Raw genomic sequence first — 18,736 nt, 5'->3', positions numbered from 1 at the left:
ACGTCAGCTTTTGCGTAAAAACTTCTTTTCGCTGTCGTCTTTCATTGCTTGAGACCACCCGAACTGCCGTTATATCGCCTTACCATTTGCTTTTTCTTTCCATCTGCTGTGGGTGCAAGGGCAAGCCGAAAAGAATCGTGGCTTGGTGCACGCCATTTCTGTGCTAGCTAGGGAGAGGTAGAAAGTCCGAAAATTCCCCCTCGCGTTATATCTGTGGTCACATTATTTACGTCCAAGTACAGTACAGTGAAATCCCGATAATCGAAATTTCTTAATTGGAATTGACAGTTAACTTGAACTACTCTGTTGGTCCCTGCAAAGTCCTACGTATTTGAATAGAGAAAAACGCCCATGAATTTGAATGTCGGAAGGTACGCAACAGTTATTTTGGACAAGCCTGAGCCAAAGGCGAAGGTTCGATGCATCACTAGCTACCGTAATGTCGCGGGCCGTAAAATTGACGAGGGAAGACGTGGGGGAAGCCAAGACGGAACAGGAGCAAACAGAGCATCGCGCACCCTCCTTTCCCATCAGAAGGAAGAGCCACCAGCATGCATGATTGATTACGTCAGGGGTTCTCAAGTACGTGCATCCCAGGGAACCCTGCTACGTTCCATAAATTGCAAGGAACTACCCCCCCCCCCCCCCCGAATTAACCGAATGTCGAATTATCGAGGGTATCAAGAAAACAATAAACAAATGCTTAACTACGTCAACATGCTTTTATTTACTTAATGAATCATCAAATCTTGTTTCTATTTAGCACAAGACCAGTGCAGAAGCTGAAATTCTCTTCATCTCATGACTGATTATGGGGGGGCTAGCAGCGGCGAAGGCCTCGCGACATCCTTCGCGACGCGCGTCTTCATCTGAGAGGCGCTTTGCACCAACGGGCCCACATCCCGATTATTTTTTCGCCACTCAGTTGCTCGCCAACAAATTGTCCGTCCATCGCGATGTAGCCAGTGCTCTTCATCTTCGACAGCTTTGCACTGAGTCAAAGCGAAACTACTGCTTGCCACAACTGCTGCGGACGAAACCGCGGCCGCTATCGATGCGATCATGGACGGCGACCTTACGGTTCAAAAGACAGGTGGCTGATGCACGCACCAAGTCAAAACGAAACTACCGTTCGCTGCAAGAAGTGCGGACGAAACTGCGGTCGCTATCGACGCTGCCATGGGAGGCGACTACGCAGTTGTGAAGGCACACAGGCGACGCATGCACCAAGTGAAAACGAAACTATTTGCCGCAACCGCTGTGGACGAAACGGCGGTGGTTATCGACGCGATCATAAATGGCAACTACGCACTTATGGAAGCACGCGGCTAGCCGCCAACGTGGTGTTACGCGCGGCGATAAACGCAAGAATAAAGGCACGAAGCGCTTCGGCGTTGCTGTCAGTCACGTGCCGCGTACGATTGCCGCTGAAGACCACGGTGATGCGGACTGCGCCGCTTCGTTTTGGTTGGACGCTACGCCGTTCTTGCTCTTCTGCGGCGCGCATTTTTTTTTTTATTCCTCTAACGTATACATCAGTGCGCACGCTATCGGCACCTACCCTATCTACAAATAGGAGAAAGGCGCATGGTGGTTAGCTACGGCCTCCGAGATTCAAGTGCGAAAGCTTAGGCGCGCTGCCCGTTCTCAGAGGTTGGGTGGCTACAAGCTGCTTGCGTATTTATTGCGCAGTTCGCGCGTTGCTGTTACGCACTGTGATGTGCTTTTTGACACTCGGGCATGGGTAATGGAGGTTCTTTGGATCGAGTGCACCTCGTGTTCACCGTTTTAGCCACTTGTCGAGCGCGGGACCAGGGAAAATTTATCAATGGCTCGCGGAACCCGTAGGTTCCACGGAACCCAGTTTGAGAACCCACGTATTACGTTACCGCATGCTTACCTGTGGGCCCCCCTTCTCCAGGCATGCGCTTAATCATATTACCACATGCTCACCTACAACCCCCATCCTAGCGCAAGCTCAACCACGTCATCTCTAACATTGGGTACGCGGGAGTATGGCGTATGTCAAGCCACAATCATTCTCTGCTCACCCTCGCACGTTTTCCCTCGCACCCACAGCAAGTGGCATGGGCGGTGCGATCTTATCGAACCTAGGCTTCTTCTGGCTCATGTGGCGTGCTGATGGAGGAAAGATAGGGCTTTTTCAATGCTTGCCCAGTGACGATTTTGGTTTTGCGCACTGTTCCGCACAATTGATTGGGCGCTATATTTAAAGGGGCTCTCCTTAGGTTGAACACTGTTTTATTCGTATAAGAATTCGGAGTTTGAATTAATGAGATTCTACTGTACTTTCTTCAAAACAGAGCCAGTGTTGGAACTTTTTGATACCACTGCATACTACAGCATGCACTGTAAGCATGAAATCTGGTTAGGATGGGCTTGTCTTGCTAATAAAGTGATAAAATTCAAAAGCAAGCACATCTTACGCAAGAGTAATAATGAGATTAATGGTATAACAGGGTTAATTTTGGGAAAAGTGGTTGTTACCAAAATATTAAATAATGCACATGTGGCAACATTGAAGAAATGAACAGTCAAGCCAGATGTGCACCGTTTCTATTGACTGCCCAGGGCCAAGACCGATCTGAAAAATGAGACGGATCCATTCCGTAAAAAGGTGCTTGACGGCCGTCAGCTTGCTCTGAAGATCAGCGCCAACTCTGTTTACGGCTTCACGGGTGCCCAGGTCGGCAAGCTGCCCTGCCTTGCCATCTCCAAGGTGAGTCTGCAAGGTCCCCAATGTTTCCCGCATTTATTTCCAGTGACAAACCAGCTACACTTGGTCCATCTCTCAACCCAACTGCTGTTGGCCCTTAGAACTTTGGCGAGTTACAAGAAAATAATTTTTACTCTCTTTACTTCGTTTCTGTGTAAAGGCTCTCAAACTATTTGTCCTTGTGGTAGCCCAAAGTTGCGAGCAACACCCATGTCCCCTGCTCCTCTGACAGTATATGCATGGCCCCCCAGTGAACACCTCTAGTCAGTACTTCAGTTGTTTGCAAATCCCTCAAGGACCCTGCTATATAAGGTATGACATGAGGGGGAGGGGAGGGAGGGGCAGTTGCGATTTGGTGCAGATCGGTTTTCCTCTTTGTCAACTGGATTAAGCTTGACCAATGAGTGGCTTAAAGCATATAGCATCCACTGCATATGGAATTCCTTTATTTATTATATCTAGACACGTGAAGGGGGCTCTTCTGCTCACATATTCGGCTTACCAGAAATGCAAAAGCTCATGAATAGTACAATGTAATTGAAGGTGATAACGTACAGCACCAGTCGAGTTCAGACCATATTTTGGCAATATTGAATGGTATTTATTGAGAGAGGGATGGCTCATCGGCCTATTAAGGGTAATGGAGTTGGGGAATTGGGAGATGAGGACAGGGCTAGCCACCGAGGAATGCTTCCCCGCATGGTGCCCGATTCCGCCCTAAAGGCAAACAGCGCTCGCAGGACACTGTCGGCCTCCGTCGAAGGACGGATCCACTCCTCGAAGCTGGCCACTTGCCCCTAGTGCTTTCGTCGGAGGGCTGCATACTTTTGGCACTCCCACAGGAAATGCCTGATGGTTGGCGCAGCTGCCGTTTTACACGCTGGGCAACTTGTCTGTATAGGTGGTAGCTCTTCCGTAGTGTTGCCCGGAAGGCATCTTCTTTCCTTGTGTGCACGAGCATGCAAGTACATCCGGCGTCAGTGCAGTACTGGTGTGGGCCTTGTGCATGAGTACCGTACTTGACACACGCGCAACAAGCCTGCAGGCAGTGGATCTTCCTTCGGCGTATGTTGTTGTAGGTATTCACGGAGCTGTCGTCACCTCTGTCGTTGTTCTAGCAGTCTAACTACACTGCTAGCAAAGATGCTCATTGCTTGTTCTTGTGTGCACAGGAAGCAAGCTGGCGTTGGAAGTCCTGAAGATGGAAGTTTTGTTATTTTTGCCCACTAGTGTTCTCTCAGGTTGTCCCACAGGGGCGTCTGCGTCAGCAGGCGTTTGGTGGTTTGCGACACCACGGACCCGAGCACATGAGGGTTGGACCCTCCCGCGTGTAGCCGTGCGCGGCTGAGCCGTGTCTGGGGAAAGGGGGATCCTGGGGGTTGAGCCGATGCCGGGTGTTCGGACCTTTAAGGCCCCCCGGCAGAGGCAACACACCTCTTCGGCCTCTGCTTCACATAGACGGCACCCCTGGGCTGACCCACCCAGGGGAAATCGGCAGTTGCCTTTTCCTGTCCTCCTCTTTAATCTTCGTCTTTCTCTCTCACTTTCAATCTATCCTGTCTTCTGTTGACTTCCATTACTTCCAATTTCCCAGGCAGCTAGGGTTAACCTTGTGTGGGTACCCAACCTCGGATACTCCATATTTGGTTATAGTGGTGACGTACAGCTGGCGTCTGCAGGTCTTGTGTTTACAGGCCCTCCAGCGTCCCCTTGTTGGGCTCCATGGTGGGTGGCTGGCGTTGCTGCCGAAAAATGCATATATACTTATGGCAAGTTCATTCCCCCCACTATCCGATCGCCGTCTGAAACGAGGGCGCACCGATGAAGTCTTCCAGTTTTTTGGTCGCCAAAGAGAAACTTTTCCCCGATTCCATGTGATTCACTCAGAAAAAACAGACAAATCTGTACGAGCAATCTCACCTTTCCTTGTGTCAAAGACTTTGACTAATATTTTTGGACCAGGCTATAAAGCATCTAGGATGGCGAGCGGTGATCTCCTCTTGGAGCTCCGAGACCAGAAACAGTACGAAAAACTGCCCAACCTAGTATCATTTGGAGATGCGCAATTAACAGTAACCCCGCACCGTACAATGAATACCACCCGTGGCGTTGTCTCAGATGACGATCTGTTGCAGCTGAGTGAGGCTGAACTCCTGGAGGGTTTCAGTGAGCAGAATGTCATCAATGTAAAACGGATTAAAATGAGGCAAGATGGCAAAGAACTCCAGACCAGGCATCTGATACTTACTTTCAACTCAAGTGTTCTGCCCGAGTCTATCGAGGCCGGGTACATCAAGCTTCGTGTTAGGCCATACGTGCCAAATCCTCTTCGATGTTTCAAATGCCAGCGGTTCGGCCATAGTTCCCAGAACTGCAGAGGCCGCCAAACTTGTGCGAAATGCAGTAGTCATGAACACTCCTCTGAGTCATGTGAAAGCTCTCTACATTGTGTGAACTGTGATGGGGAGCACGCCGCATACTCGCGGTCGTGCCCATCCTGGAAAAAAGAAAAGGAAATAGTGACAATTAAGGTAAAAGAAAACATAACTTTCAAGGAGGCACGCAGGCGGGTATTGCACCTGCCGAAAACCAGCTTTGCCGAAGTGGCGCGTCAGGGGGCAGCGCCACAGCGGCTTCCGGCGGCTGTCCGGCTCACACACAGTGAGCTGCCAGCGACGCCATCCGCCATTGGCGGCTGCAGCTAGCGCTGCTCCGCCACCCCAGCAGAAGGGGCCATCAACCTCCGGGCTAGTGGCCTCCAAGGCCTTGTCCATCGAGACGAGGCCTTCACCGCGAACAAACCGCTCTCAAGAGCGGGTGTCCAGCGCTCCTCAAGAGCCAATGGACACATCTTCCAGCCAGACGGCGCAGCCAGCGCCAAAGGAGCGGCGAGAATCTCTCGACCGCTCCAAAAAAGAAAAAGCCCGCACCACAGGGCCCGACAAGGGCTCTGTAAGTTAAATTAGTCTCTTTTTTAAACACACAGCACAAAAAAAAAACACTTCCAACATGAATACACAAATAATACAATGGAACGTCAGAGGACTCCTACACAACCTCGATGACGTCAAAGAAATCCTACACAGGTTTAATCCTAAGGTGCTGTGTGTTCAAGAGACACACCTTAAACCTACACAATCAAACTTTCTCCGGCAATATGCCATTTTTCGTAAAGACCGCGATGACACAGTCGTGTCTTCCGGTGGTGTGGCTATTGTAGTCGATAGAGGTATTGCCTGCCGGGAATTAAAACTTCGTACGCCCCTAGAGGCAGTTGCTGTCCGAGGGGTGTTGTTTGACAAGCTGATCACTATCAGCTCTATATACATCCCTCCCAATTATCAACTACATAAATCTGAATTTCAAAACTACATAAATGAACTTCCGGAGCCATACATAGTTCTCGGAGATTTCAATGCACATAACACCTTGTGGGGAGACTCGCGTTGTGATGGAAGAGGTCGCCTAATTGAAAACTTCCTTTTTTCCTCGGGAGCATGTTTACTTAATAAGAAAGAGCCAACGTACTACAGCGTGGCGCATAATTCATACTCCTCCATAGATTTGAGTATCGTGTCGAGTACACTAATTCCGTACCTGCAGTGGTCCGTTCTGAAGAATCCCTTTGGGAGCGACCACTTTCCAATTATACTAAGCTTAACAAAACAAGATGGTTGCTCGCCACATGTTCCCCGATGGAAGGTTAACTCTGCTAACTGGCAACTTTTTAAAGAAATAACATATTTAGGCCGGGATGACATTGCCTCTCTTAACATAGACGATGCTGTGGCGTATATAACACGTTTTATCACTGACGCTGCAGAAAGGTGCATACAACAAACTAATGGACTAGCTAATAAGCGTCGCCTGCCTTGGTGGAACGAGGAATGCCAAAAAGCACATAAAAAGCAAAACAAGGCCTGGGGATTGTTTCGCAACTCCCCAACAGCCGAAAACTTGATTAATTTTAAACAAGCAAAATCGCAGGGCAGGAGAACGCGCAGATGTGCTAAAAGAGAGAGCTGGGAAAAGTACATCTCCAGCATAAATTCGTACACTGATGAAACGAAAGTCTGGAATAGGGTAAATAAATTAATAGGTCGGGAGTTACATCCCCTACCCTTAGTAAATAGCCAAGGTGATAGCCTGGAAGACCAGGCGGATAGTCTAGGCAAACATTTCGAATATGTATCGAGTGAATCGCACTATACACAATCTTTCCTGAAGTTCAAAGAACGCGAAGAGCGGCAGCCCCTTAATCGCAAAGGTTCATCAAATGAGGCTTACAACCGACCATTCAGCTTAGCCGAACTTAAAGCATCTCTCGCTTGTTGCAACAACTCAGCGCCAGGTGGCGACCGTATCATCTACGAAATGATTAGGTACTTACACCCCGAAACACTGACAACACTCCTCTCTCTCTTTAATGCCATGTGGGCGGCTGGATATATTCCTTCCTTGTGGAAAGAAGCCATAGTCATCCCGATTCTTAAACAAGGCAAGGACCCGTCTTTAGCTAGCAGCTACAGGCCAATAGCGCTAACAAGCTGCCTGTGCAAGTTGTATGAAAAAATGATAAACCGGCGCCTAATCTGTTTCCTAGAAAATGACAAAATACTAGACCCCTTCCAGTGTGGCTTCTGAGAAGGTAGCTCAACAATAGACCACCTTGTTCGCATCGAGGCAAACATCAGAGATGCGTTTATACACAAACAGTTTTTACTTTCGGTCTTTCTAGATCTAGAGAAAGCGTACGACACGACATGGCGCTTCGGGATTCTGCGAGATCTTTCCGCGATGGGGGTCCGTGGAAATATGTTAAACACAGTCGAAAGCTACTTGTCTAACCGGACGTTTCGCGTAAGAGTCGGCAATGTTTTATCTAGAACATTCACCCAGGAGGCTGGCGTGCCACAAGGGGGTGTGCTTAGTTGCACACTCTTAATAATATTGTAAAAATGAACTCCCTGTATACAGTTATTCCACGCAGCATGTTTTATTCTGTGTATGTCGATGATGTACAGATAGGTTTCAAATCATGCAACATTGCTATCTGCGAACGACAGGTACAGCTTGGATTAAACAAACTGTCTAAATGGGCTGATGTAAATGGATTTAAAATAAATGCAAAGAAAAGTACGTGCATACTTTTCTCAAACAAAAGAGGCATGACACCAGTGCCAAATCTCACGATTAATCAAGAGGAACTATCCGTGAGCAGTGAACATAAATTCCTGGGAATAATTCTAGACTCAAAGCTTACCTTTATCCCCCATCTTAAATATTTGAAGGCAAGGTGTCTGAAGACGATGAACCTTTTAAAAATTTTGTCGCGCGCAACATGGGGTAGTGACCGAAAATGCCTACTGAACTTGTACAACAGTCTTGTCCGCTCACGCCTTGATTACGGAGCTATAATTTATAATTCAGCAACGCCAAGTGCATTAAAAATTCTAGACCCCGTTCACCATCTGGGCATCCGCCTCGCGACCGGTGCTTTCCGAACAAGTCCGATCCACAGCCTCTACGTAGAGTCGAATCAATGGTCACTTCTTCTGCAGCGTTCATATAATAGTTTTACATATTTTCTTAGAGTACACGCGAACATTGAACATCCCTCTTATTCAACCATAAACGACATGACCACTGCCACACTCTTCCAAAATCGACCGGCATCGAGAAAACCGTTCTCTTTGCATGTACGGAATCTTAGTGAGGAAATGGGTGTTCCGTTGCTTGAACACTGTCTTATGGCCCCAGCGAAACTGTTACCGCCGTGGCAGTGGCAGATCATTGAGTGCGACACATCGTTCGTAGAGGTCACTAAGCACGCACCAGAGGCACATATCAAAATGCATTTCCTTGAACTCCAGTCCAAGTACACATGCACAGAGTTTTATACAGGCGCTTCTAAGTCACGTGACGGGGTGTCGTATGCAGCCGTCGGCCCATCCTTCTCGGAATCCGGTGTACTCCACCCGGAAGCAAGTATCTTTACGGCTGAGGCCTATGCATTATTTTCAGCTGTGAGGCATATAAGGAAATCTAAACTTCAAAAATCAATCATATTTACAGACTCTCTAAGTGTCGTAAACGCTTTAAAGTCACCCTGTAAACAGAAAAATCCTATACTCATTGAGCTCTATTCCGTACTGTGTAGAGCGTATGTATCTAACCAGCATATCATTATATGCTGGGTGCCTGGCCATAGAAGCATTGAGGGTAATGTGCTAGCTGACCGAATGGCTACGTCAATAACATCGCACACTACTAATCCTACAGCTGCTGTTTCTGCAACAGATTTGAAACATTTCTTCCGTAAGAAATTGCGAAGCCATTGGCAACGTCTGTGGGATGCACAAACAAATAATAAGCTTCACTTGATTAAGCCACAGTTAGGTTTCTGGCCCTCCGCAACGAGAACACGGCGAACTGATGTCCTGTTCTGTCGTCTCAGAATAGGTTATACATTTGGCACCCATAGTTTTTTGTTGACCGGGGATGAACCACCAACCTGTGGTAGATGTGGTGAGAGGCTAACCGTCCTCCACGTTCTCCTGGAGTGTCGGGATGCCGAAGCAGATAGAAAAAAACATTTCCCTTTAGCTTACCGCTATCATGTCCCTCTGCATCCCAGTATGTTTCTTGGTGAGGAACCGCTGTTTAGCACTAAAGCAGTCCTCGCTTTCTTAAATGACGTGGTACTGCATGTTATAAGCCCAATAAATTCATAGCGCATCCTCTCTCCAGAGGATGCTGCTGTGATGGTAGTTTTGTATAAGCACATGCCTCCAGGCCCTTGTGGTTCAAGGGCTCTGTTTAGGCAGTAGTGCTTCTTTCCAACTACTACATCTTAAATATTTTAAATATCATGTCATTCTTTCTCAGTGCATTCTTCATTTCATAGTACACCTCATTAGTCATTGCCATGATTTTAGTGCATGTATATTTTACGCATTTTACAGCGATTATTTTTAGGCCCCTTTACAGCCACACTTCATCTACTTCTCAGAATTCATCGCTCCACTGCACACTCACAAACACTGGCATGGCGCTCTTTGGCCATAACTGGCCCTTGCGCCATAAAACGTCACACATCATCATCATCATCTCTCAGGTTGTGCTAGAATTTTTTTTACTTCCATGCGCATAATTTTCACCTTCAATGCCTCTTGTTTCCTATTCCTGCTGCAAAATAAATTTTGGCTTGTTGAAACTGGGAAAAATGATTCTCGCGAAACTGGGTGCTTTTAAAGGCCAACTGCAGCAAAATTTGGACCTTGTATAACAAGGCTAGTTTCAGATAGTGTAGATATAGCGCAGCCATCCTGCAAGCTTTTACATTTGAGGCATGAAGGTATGCTTTACAAGAAGCCAGCAGAGATAGAGGTTTCTGACTCCAAATGCCACCATTACTGCTTGCCAGAAACAATGCAGAACCTTGAAGACTGAGACCAGCACGCCACCTGCAAATGATATCCGAGATCGCGTCTGTCTCGCTGCGCAATGAAAATCTCGAAAGTCGTGTTCCGAGATTCACATCACGTGCACTAGCCAACAGGTGGCTGAGATGTATTTTCACAAGGCTGCTAACGAGAAAATTAGACAATTACAGCCCTGCAGCTTTGGCAGGATTGCTTCAATAACGTATAGTACTCGTGTATAACCAATGTAACCAAATTGAAAACTCGTAACAGTTATCCTTTAGGAGAAAGGCTAGCTGTACTGACCATGAGTTCGGCACTGAGCATTCTGTGCCTCTGTCTCGGTTGCAGAGTGTCACTGCGTTCGGCCGCACCATGATTGAGAAGACCAAGCAGGAAGTGGAGGCCAAGTACACGCGGGCCAACGGGTACGAGCACGACGCCAAGGTCATCTACGGCGACACTGACTCGGTCATGATCCGCTTCGGCACCGACACACTCGAGAAGGCCATGGAGCTTGGCCGTGAGGCTGCGAACTACGTCACCGCCAAGTTTGTACGCCCCATCAACCTTGAGTTCGAGAAGGTGAGTTGCTCGCTGGTAGAATGAATGGCAGTGGCTTCTTACCTAAAGCTGTTTAAATTTTACAAATACAGTCAAACCTCAATATACCGAACCTCAATTTGACGAAATTTCGCGACGTAACATACTATTTTCATTTCCTGATCTTAGTTCCATTGAAAACTGTGTATTTTTTGTGATTTAATGAAGTAATTTCGCGACACGGTTTCGATTTAATGAAGTTTTCGGCCATTTCAAGCATGTAGGAGCCTGTATGGCTAGTAAATCTAGCAAGGAACCATAAAAATAACGGCCAAGGCAAAAGTTATTTCAAACGTCCTTCCGCATGAAAAATTTGACCAGCAAAAAGCTGCCAAAGCACATGCCGGGACACGGTTGGCAGGAAACACTGCTGCACCATTTGTCGTGTGGCAAACAACTTGTGGAGGCCTCGAGGCATGCGGCAGCTTGCAGCGGTCGGAAAAGCATGTGAGCTGACAATTGCTTCCGTGTAATGGGGATGGGTAGGGAGCCTACGCGCGGTAACGTGAGCAAGCAAGTGCGGGGGGGGGCAGGAATGTCTCGCATTGTATTTCTGCGCATCTGCATTTGGCGGTCACGTAATCTCAAGTTTCCACAACACGGTGCAAAGCGGTTGCTTGCGTTGCGACAGTGAGTTCATGGTCATCGAGCCAGATCTGGTGATGTTTGCCTGAGTGCGCTGACAGTGACAAAACTACGAAGCTTCATAGGTGTAATTTTCTCTTTGCTATCGCCATCAACGCTCAGCTTTTCTGGTAAAACTGTGACGTTTTCTTTCTGGCTCAAGTTGGATACACCTTTCTAAAGCGAACCTTCTTGCCTCTTCCCTTGAATTTTCTACTGCTGCTGCTGGAGCTGTCTTGCACGCTGCTTTTGGGGGTGGTTGAGAATGTGTATAATGTACATGGTAGGGACGCAGGAGAGGTGCCTGTGAGCCCTTTCCAGTGAGAACTTCATGGGCATTGGTCATTGTCACAGTGCCTTCTGGAACTTTCTGGCCATCGACACAATGCCCTCTGGGCGGCTGTAATTATGCGTTAGCCCCACGCTAAAGCATTGCAGAAGCTGCAGCGCGCTTACTTTTGTACACACATGCAACAGCTCAGAGAGGATATAGCATAGTAGAAAGAGTAGACAGAGAATGTGTAAAGCCAACGCACTGACGAAACAGGTGAATAATAGCCACTCGTCGCTCGTGGCAGCTTACATATATGGGATGATTGTGGGAGAAGGGAAAGGCGTTGTCAGAAAGCTTGCTTCGTTTGGGGTCTCTTGAATAAAAGAAACGCTACTACTAAACATGGTAACAGTTGTAGACAAACTGTAAAGACTCAAGGTATGATATTGCACGTTCCTGCTATTTCTCAAAAATAAACACCGTGCAGGTTTGTACATGCAGACAACTGACGCAGGGCGTGCAGACGCAGGGCGTGCAGACGCAAAGCCGCACTAAAGCACTGCAGCGTCAAGACGATAACATGCAAGTGGCTGTCCAGCAAATCAACACTTCAGCCACGATGCGATCTAACTTTCTCGCAGGCTACGAACAATGGCGCACGACTACGCCTCAAGCAAACACATCTCGCTGTGTGTTCTGTCTGCTACGTAGACAATTACACAAGTGGTGCACGCAAGGCAACGTTTAACGCCGCATCATGACTGTCGTGACTAACTATAAAGGATGTCTGTGACATTGTAGGACAATCGTATGGCACAGTTCAGCGAATTTTGTCGCATGTTTTGAACATGAGGCGCATTTCTGCAAAATTCGTGCCAGGAGTGCTCAGTGTTGAACAGAAGCTGCACTGTGTTTCTGTCTGTACGGAACTGAAGCAACAAGTCGGAGACAATCCCACATTCCTCTTCAGTGTAATAACTGGGGATGAGACATGGGTTTATGGCTACGATCCTGAACCCAAACAGCAGTCGTCGCAATGGAAGTTGCCAAATTCCCCGCTGTCGACAAAGGCACGTCAAGTTCGTGGCAATGTGAAGTCCATGCTCATTCTTTCTTTTTTTTTATCTACATTAAATTGTTCACAAAGGTTTCGTACCTCCTGGACAAACCATGTATAGCAAGCATTACTGTGACGTTTTGAAGTGCTTAAGAGAGAGCATTCGTCGCAAACGTCTGAACAAGTGGAAGAACAACAACTGGCTTCTTCATCACGACAACACACCCGCTCACACATCACTCGTTGTTTAACAGTTCCTGACTTCCTAACAAATCACAGTACTTTCGCACCCATCCTAATCACCTGATCTCGCCCCTTGTGACTTTTTCTTGTTCCCAAAGTTGAAGTTTAGGCTGAAAGGACGTCTGTTTCACACTGTTGAAGAGATCCAGTCAAAATCGCAGGTGGTCCTCAAACACTGTCGCCTGGAGAGTTCCACGAATGCATGGAATCGCGGCAGGAACGCTGCGATCAGTGTATACATGCTCAAGGGGTCTACATTGAAGGAGACTGTGCTGATTAGGCGTTTTGGTGAACACATTTTTTTTTACGACTGAATTCCTGGAACTTTTGGGTAGCACCTCGTAGATACTGTCCACCAGGAATGCTGTGGGAATTTATAAAGTTCTTTTTCCTGCTGAAACTTTATAACCTCAAATTGACGAAATTCGCGATATAACAAAAGTTTTTCACTGCAAGTACAACTTCATTATGTTGAGGTTTGACTGTATTTCTTGTCCAAGGATTCATACTGGTCCTTGAAAGCCCTTGACTATCCAAACAGACATATTGATTTTGTTAGTGTGTCCTGAATTTGTTACAGAACGTGAAGTGGTAATAATGGATTGGCTCAAGTGTAGAATAGCCCTGCAGGCAAGTGTGGCATCTTGTCTCCGCGAAGACGTCGGACATTTTGAAGGGAGGTGTTTCGGCTCCTCCTGAAATTCCTTCATGACACTGAGCTGAAGCATGAATGATGAGCTGTTTGGGCTGGCTAGCAGGGCAAGGTGAGATGAATGGCTTGCGAGTGGATGGCACGCCGATTCATATCCGTCATTGCTGGTTGTCAGCCCTTTGCGTTGTGACGGGCTTCAGGCTATGCCGCATGTGATAAGCGACACTCCTCGTCCTCCATTTTTGAAGCATTGAAAACCCTTAAATGTTAAGAAGTGTTTAAAAATATTTTGAGTTGTGTTTTTTGTTTCTTTTTTTCTTTTGTTTTGTTTTTTACTGCTAAGTTTAGTGCAGTTTCTTGTAGTTTATCTTTAGTGTCGCGAAAAATAAATACATAAATAAAAAAGAAAACACTGCTTGTTCAAAACTCTCCATTTTCAAGCTGTTAAAGGCAATGTGTTGGCAGTGGTAGGTGAAGTTTCGTTTTTCTGGAGCATATAGCAAGGCTGAAACTGAGGATGAGGAGATGGCGTCGATGGTGCAACGTAAATGGAGACAGGAACGAATGGACAGACACACACACACACCAAACCCAATTTTAAGCTTTTAACTGCTGTTGCAGTAGATCTTTCATGGGCTTCACATGTTGCCACACATTGAGGATACAACTCACACTTGCCTCTTCTGCCAATGCAGAGCACGTCCCGATTCCAAGCTGCACCTCTGTGCCATAAGAGCAGGGTTGCTGCAGACTTAATGCTTGCAACAGTATGCATTCACGTAAGACGTAGCAAGAGTATGCATGTAGTACTCATCTGCAGTAACTTTATGAAGTAATTCTTGCTTCTTGTCTGCAAAATTGTCTGCGGTAACATCATACATATGAGAACATCACTTGCTACAACCTTGTCATGCACTTGTCGCTCCCTCACACTCACATTTAGTTTTGGTGTTGACTCTTTCACAAGCTGGGCGGATGCCTGTTCCAATAGAGTGATGAAAATGTTGCCCCTCTTGTCCTTCCTGCTTTTTTTTTTTTTTTTTTGCTGGCCTCAGGTGTACTACCCATACCTGCTGATCAACAAGAAGCGCTATGCGGGCCTGCTGTACACGCGGCCAGAGACGTACGACAAGATGGATTGCAAGGGCATTGAGACGGTGCGCCGAGACAACTGCCCCTTGGTGGCGAACCTCATCAACACCTGTCTCGAGCGCATCCTCATCAATCGGTGAGGGCATTGAACACCTGCTGTTTCAAAAGAACTTATTAGAAAGATTAAGGGAAAAATGTGTACTCCATGAAAGGGCATAAGAGCCTTAAATGTATATTTGAGCTCAGTGCTCTTGTACATACATGTGTCTCGTTCTGTAATTCTGTCCTTGCTTCACTCAACATTCAGTGCAGTGGGATGTTCGTTATAAAAGAAGAAACATTTATGCATTCAGAACTGATAGCATATAGAACTCTACAGTGGCTAAATGTACTTGTAGCTTATTTTGGCAGTGCAACAAAAAAAAAGGACAAGAAAGTCTTGTCTTGTCAGACTGCCAAAATAAGCTATGAATTCACTCCAAATGGATTTGTTGTGTCCTGCTATACACCCAAGTATTCAAAACACCAAAAATATGTATTGCGGATCTCTTGCCACCAGCTTACAACGTACAGTGTATGTAGACCGCTTATGATGCAAGTTGTCGGAGTCGCAAATATCCGCACTATAACCGATACCATACGATAACCAAAACGATGATATTCAAGGCCTGCACATATGAAAAACGTAGACCAGGTAGGTCCCGCATACCCGAGAATCGAAGCGTGAGACCAGGAGTTCTGCATCCGTTTAATTTTACAAACGTGGAAACGGTAATGTCCAAGTGCCCACGGTCTTCGCATGAAGCAGACAAAGTAATACTAATTAAAAATATAAAATACGATGGCAGCTGAAATTTCAAGCGCAGTACAGTGTTTCATCCGATTTCTCAGACTGATCGGCTTATGCACAGTGTCAAAACCACAAAACCATGGAGACAGCGGACCAATTTGCCACCATTTGAGTGTTGCCCGTGCCTTCACTTTCGTTATCAAAGTGGTTTCTCCGCTTTCCATGTGCCGTACAGCCATTGCAATGCATTTCGTTGACTCGGCACCAGACCACAACTTTGGTCGCCGCTGAGGCTCGCTGGTTAGGCCTAGCTGGCGGGGTTGTCCAGGGGCATGCAGTCGTGGGAAGCTTGATATGTTCGTACCCGTAGACGATTACATAGAGACTATGCATAGATAACACGCACGGGCTGAACTGACAGCAACGTGTATGAAGTGGAGTTTGGTTCCTCGGGCAATCAGCTGCGGCATCTACTACGAATGCCTACCAAGTTTGTATGTGCACACACTACTACGAACGGTGAATGCTCATAAGTGCGCATAAAGCTTAATAGCTCCAAACTAAATTTGCAGAACACTGCTTAAATTGTCAGTGTTGCACGCGCGAGATCTGCACTTCACAATGCGCATCGCGACGGGTGCACAGAAACTGAAGCCGCATTCTGTGCAAAGCACACTGCTGCTGAGCAGCCGAGCAAAAGGCTTCTCAGTCACCTAGGTAACCACCGCACGCCACATTTTTTTTTTTTTTTTCCTTGTTTGTTCGCTAGCTCTGCCTCTCATGCTTATCCTCCACCTTGCCGTCGTTGCTTTCCTCTTCCATCAGTGGGCGAACATCATTGAGAAGCATGCTCTTGTCAGAGAGATTTCCCTGCGACAGCTGCATTATAACCGGTATTTTGTCTCGCGCGGCTGCACTGTAAGTGGTATTCGTATACATGGAATTCTAAGGGAGGGTAAACAGGAGTCAGAAAAGGCCGCATTGTAGCCATTTCTACACTATAAATGGTTACGTTATAAGTGATCTAAGCTGTAAAATGACTTTTTTTTAATGAGCTCTCGTAATGAAAGTGGTGTTTCATGGTCAACCTACACAGAAACTTGCTGTGTGACCATCTTTTGATGAAAATGGTGATGGCACTGGCTCAGAGCTTAAGCTGTTGTCGAGGCTGTGAACTGAATTGTATCCAGTTGTAAAGAGCAGCTAATATTTGGTCTCATTTTTGTGCAAAAAATAATTACCTCAGAATCGAGTAAATACTACAGTAAGAATCGAGTAAATACAGTAACATTCGTTTCTTTCTTCTTCTTCATTTTTTTTTTTTGTTTGGTTGGTTCTGTGATAGCATAGCCTATTTCCTTTGCACAGGGACCCCGATGGTGCAGTGGAATTTGCGAAGCAAACAATAGCCGACCTGCTCTGCAACCGAGTAGACATCTCACAGCTAGTCATCACCAAGGAGCTCACCAAGAACGACGGCGAGTATGCCGCCAAGCAGGCTCACGTGGAATTGGCGCACCGGTGAGTTTGCCGACTGCTTGTTGAGTGGTGTGAAGTCATTGCTCAATGTTAAAGCAATGTTCCAGTGAAATTCCTGGACTTGGCACGACGAGATGACTTTTAAGAATAGACAGTAAAACCTTGTTAATTCGAACTTCAAGGGGCCTGTAAATTTATTCGAATAAACTGGAGTTCCGGTTTCCAATAAACTTTGAGTTCGAATTAAGGAGAGCCCCTTTAAGTATAGTGCCCAATCAATTGCGCGGTACGGCACGTAAAACCAGAACCGGCACTAGGCTGGCATTGAAAAAGTCTTATCTTTCCTTCGTCAGTGCGTGACGACATGTGATGGAAGAACCCTGGATTCCGTGTTAAGTTAAAGTGCTATGGAAGTGGGGGGGCGGGGGTTAGGTGAGTACGCAGTAATGTGATCAAGCGTGCACTGGGGATTCGAGAGAGATTCTTGGTTTATGGGAGGTTAAAGGTCGCGTAAAGTGCAGCGCGGTAACTGTCCTTCATGCTCTTTTTCAGCCGGATGGGAAAGGAGGGCGCATGCCGCTCTGCTTAATCCGGTGCGGTCTCGGCTTCCTATGCGTCTTCTTCATTTTTATGGCAGACGACATTACAGTAGCTAGTGATGCAGTAATCTTCACTTTTGGCTTGGGTTTGTTCGGAAAACGATTCATGGAAGTAAAAAATTTTGTTCAAAATATCCATTGTGTGGTTCTTGGAGTTCGAATTCATGGGAGTGTTTCTCTCTTCAGATACATAGGACTTTGCCGGGACCAACAGAGCAGTTCGAATTATTCATCAATTCGAGTTAAGAGATTTCTAATTATTGGGGTTTCACTGTATTTCACTGTTTGGTGGCCATGTAGCAGTGGCAAGTTAGAACTGTGAAAGCTCACGACAGAAACAAGGAGTTTGAAAAAGAAAAAAAGCTTTCTCTTTTTTTTGGCATAAGAAGCAGAAGAACAAAGACAGTCGGACTGTACATAACGTAATAAGGTACACTGAAAAAGAGAGAAATAGAGAATATATTTTATTTGGTATGTGTGGCATTTTTGATGCCATATGGTGTGCAGTATCTCCAGAGTTCCTTTTTCTAAGCTTCTTTAACAGCTCCACGGATGAGTGGACTTGTAGGTGGAAATTAGTGCTTGATTTCATGGAGCACGAAAACGTGTGAACTGAGAGGTTGGTAAATCCATGTGGCATTCTTTATAGCTACGCTATGTACTTCATTCCTTGGCTTCAAAGCAAACGTGCCATTCTATGAGCAGGCCAAGAGTTATTTTAGCTTTTAACTGCAAGTGCACAAAAGCAGGCCAGAGAAACTAGAAAAAGAATCACACCAGTAGTGGGTGCTTGTAATTGACAGTGGCATACCTCTGACATAGATTACTCCTGTGAGTTCCTTATGAAACTTTGCTTGGCTTTCCAGTTTTGTTTTATCAAGGAAAGACTCCATAGAATTTCCTTGCTTGCTGTGACTAAACTTTGGGAGCCCTCACGCCGTCATATCCTAGGGCAGACTCTCTGGCCACATGACTGATGAACCGCTACACACATAAAGCAGACTTTTTAATGGCACGTTCGATTGGTCGCTTTCAAGCACTCTAAGTGCTCTCGCTGTGCGGTTTACATTCAGCTGGTTCATTCAGAATGCCACACTTCAGCTCAGAGCACTTGAGGGCACTCTCACCTTCAAGCTAGGAGTGTGACCGAGATCCAACAAAA

At 46.5% G+C, this 18,736-nt stretch overlaps 1 protein-coding gene across 1 annotated transcript in view; it reads left to right on the top strand.

The window, feature by feature from the left end:
- LOC119450738 (DNA polymerase delta catalytic subunit-like) overlaps positions 1-18,736 on the top strand; it is a 64,562-nt gene that overhangs the window by 34,571 nt on the left and 11,255 nt on the right. Inside the window, exons 12-15 of the mRNA XM_037714254.2 lie at positions 2,593-2,740; positions 10,513-10,746; positions 14,670-14,842; positions 16,865-17,017. Coding sequence (XP_037570182.1) covers positions 2,593-2,740; positions 10,513-10,746; positions 14,670-14,842; positions 16,865-17,017 — 708 coding nt within the window. The remainder of the gene's footprint in view (positions 1-2,592; positions 2,741-10,512; positions 10,747-14,669; positions 14,843-16,864; positions 17,018-18,736) is intronic.

The sequence above is a fragment of the Dermacentor silvarum genome, chromosome 4 (assembly GCF_013339745.2).
Source record: "Dermacentor silvarum isolate Dsil-2018 chromosome 4, BIME_Dsil_1.4, whole genome shotgun sequence".
In the NCBI taxonomy this organism is placed as follows: domain Eukaryota; kingdom Metazoa; phylum Arthropoda; class Arachnida; order Ixodida; family Ixodidae; genus Dermacentor; species Dermacentor silvarum.
The sequence above is the reverse complement of the archived record's forward strand: the minus strand, read 5'-3'. Positions and strand labels throughout refer to the sequence as shown.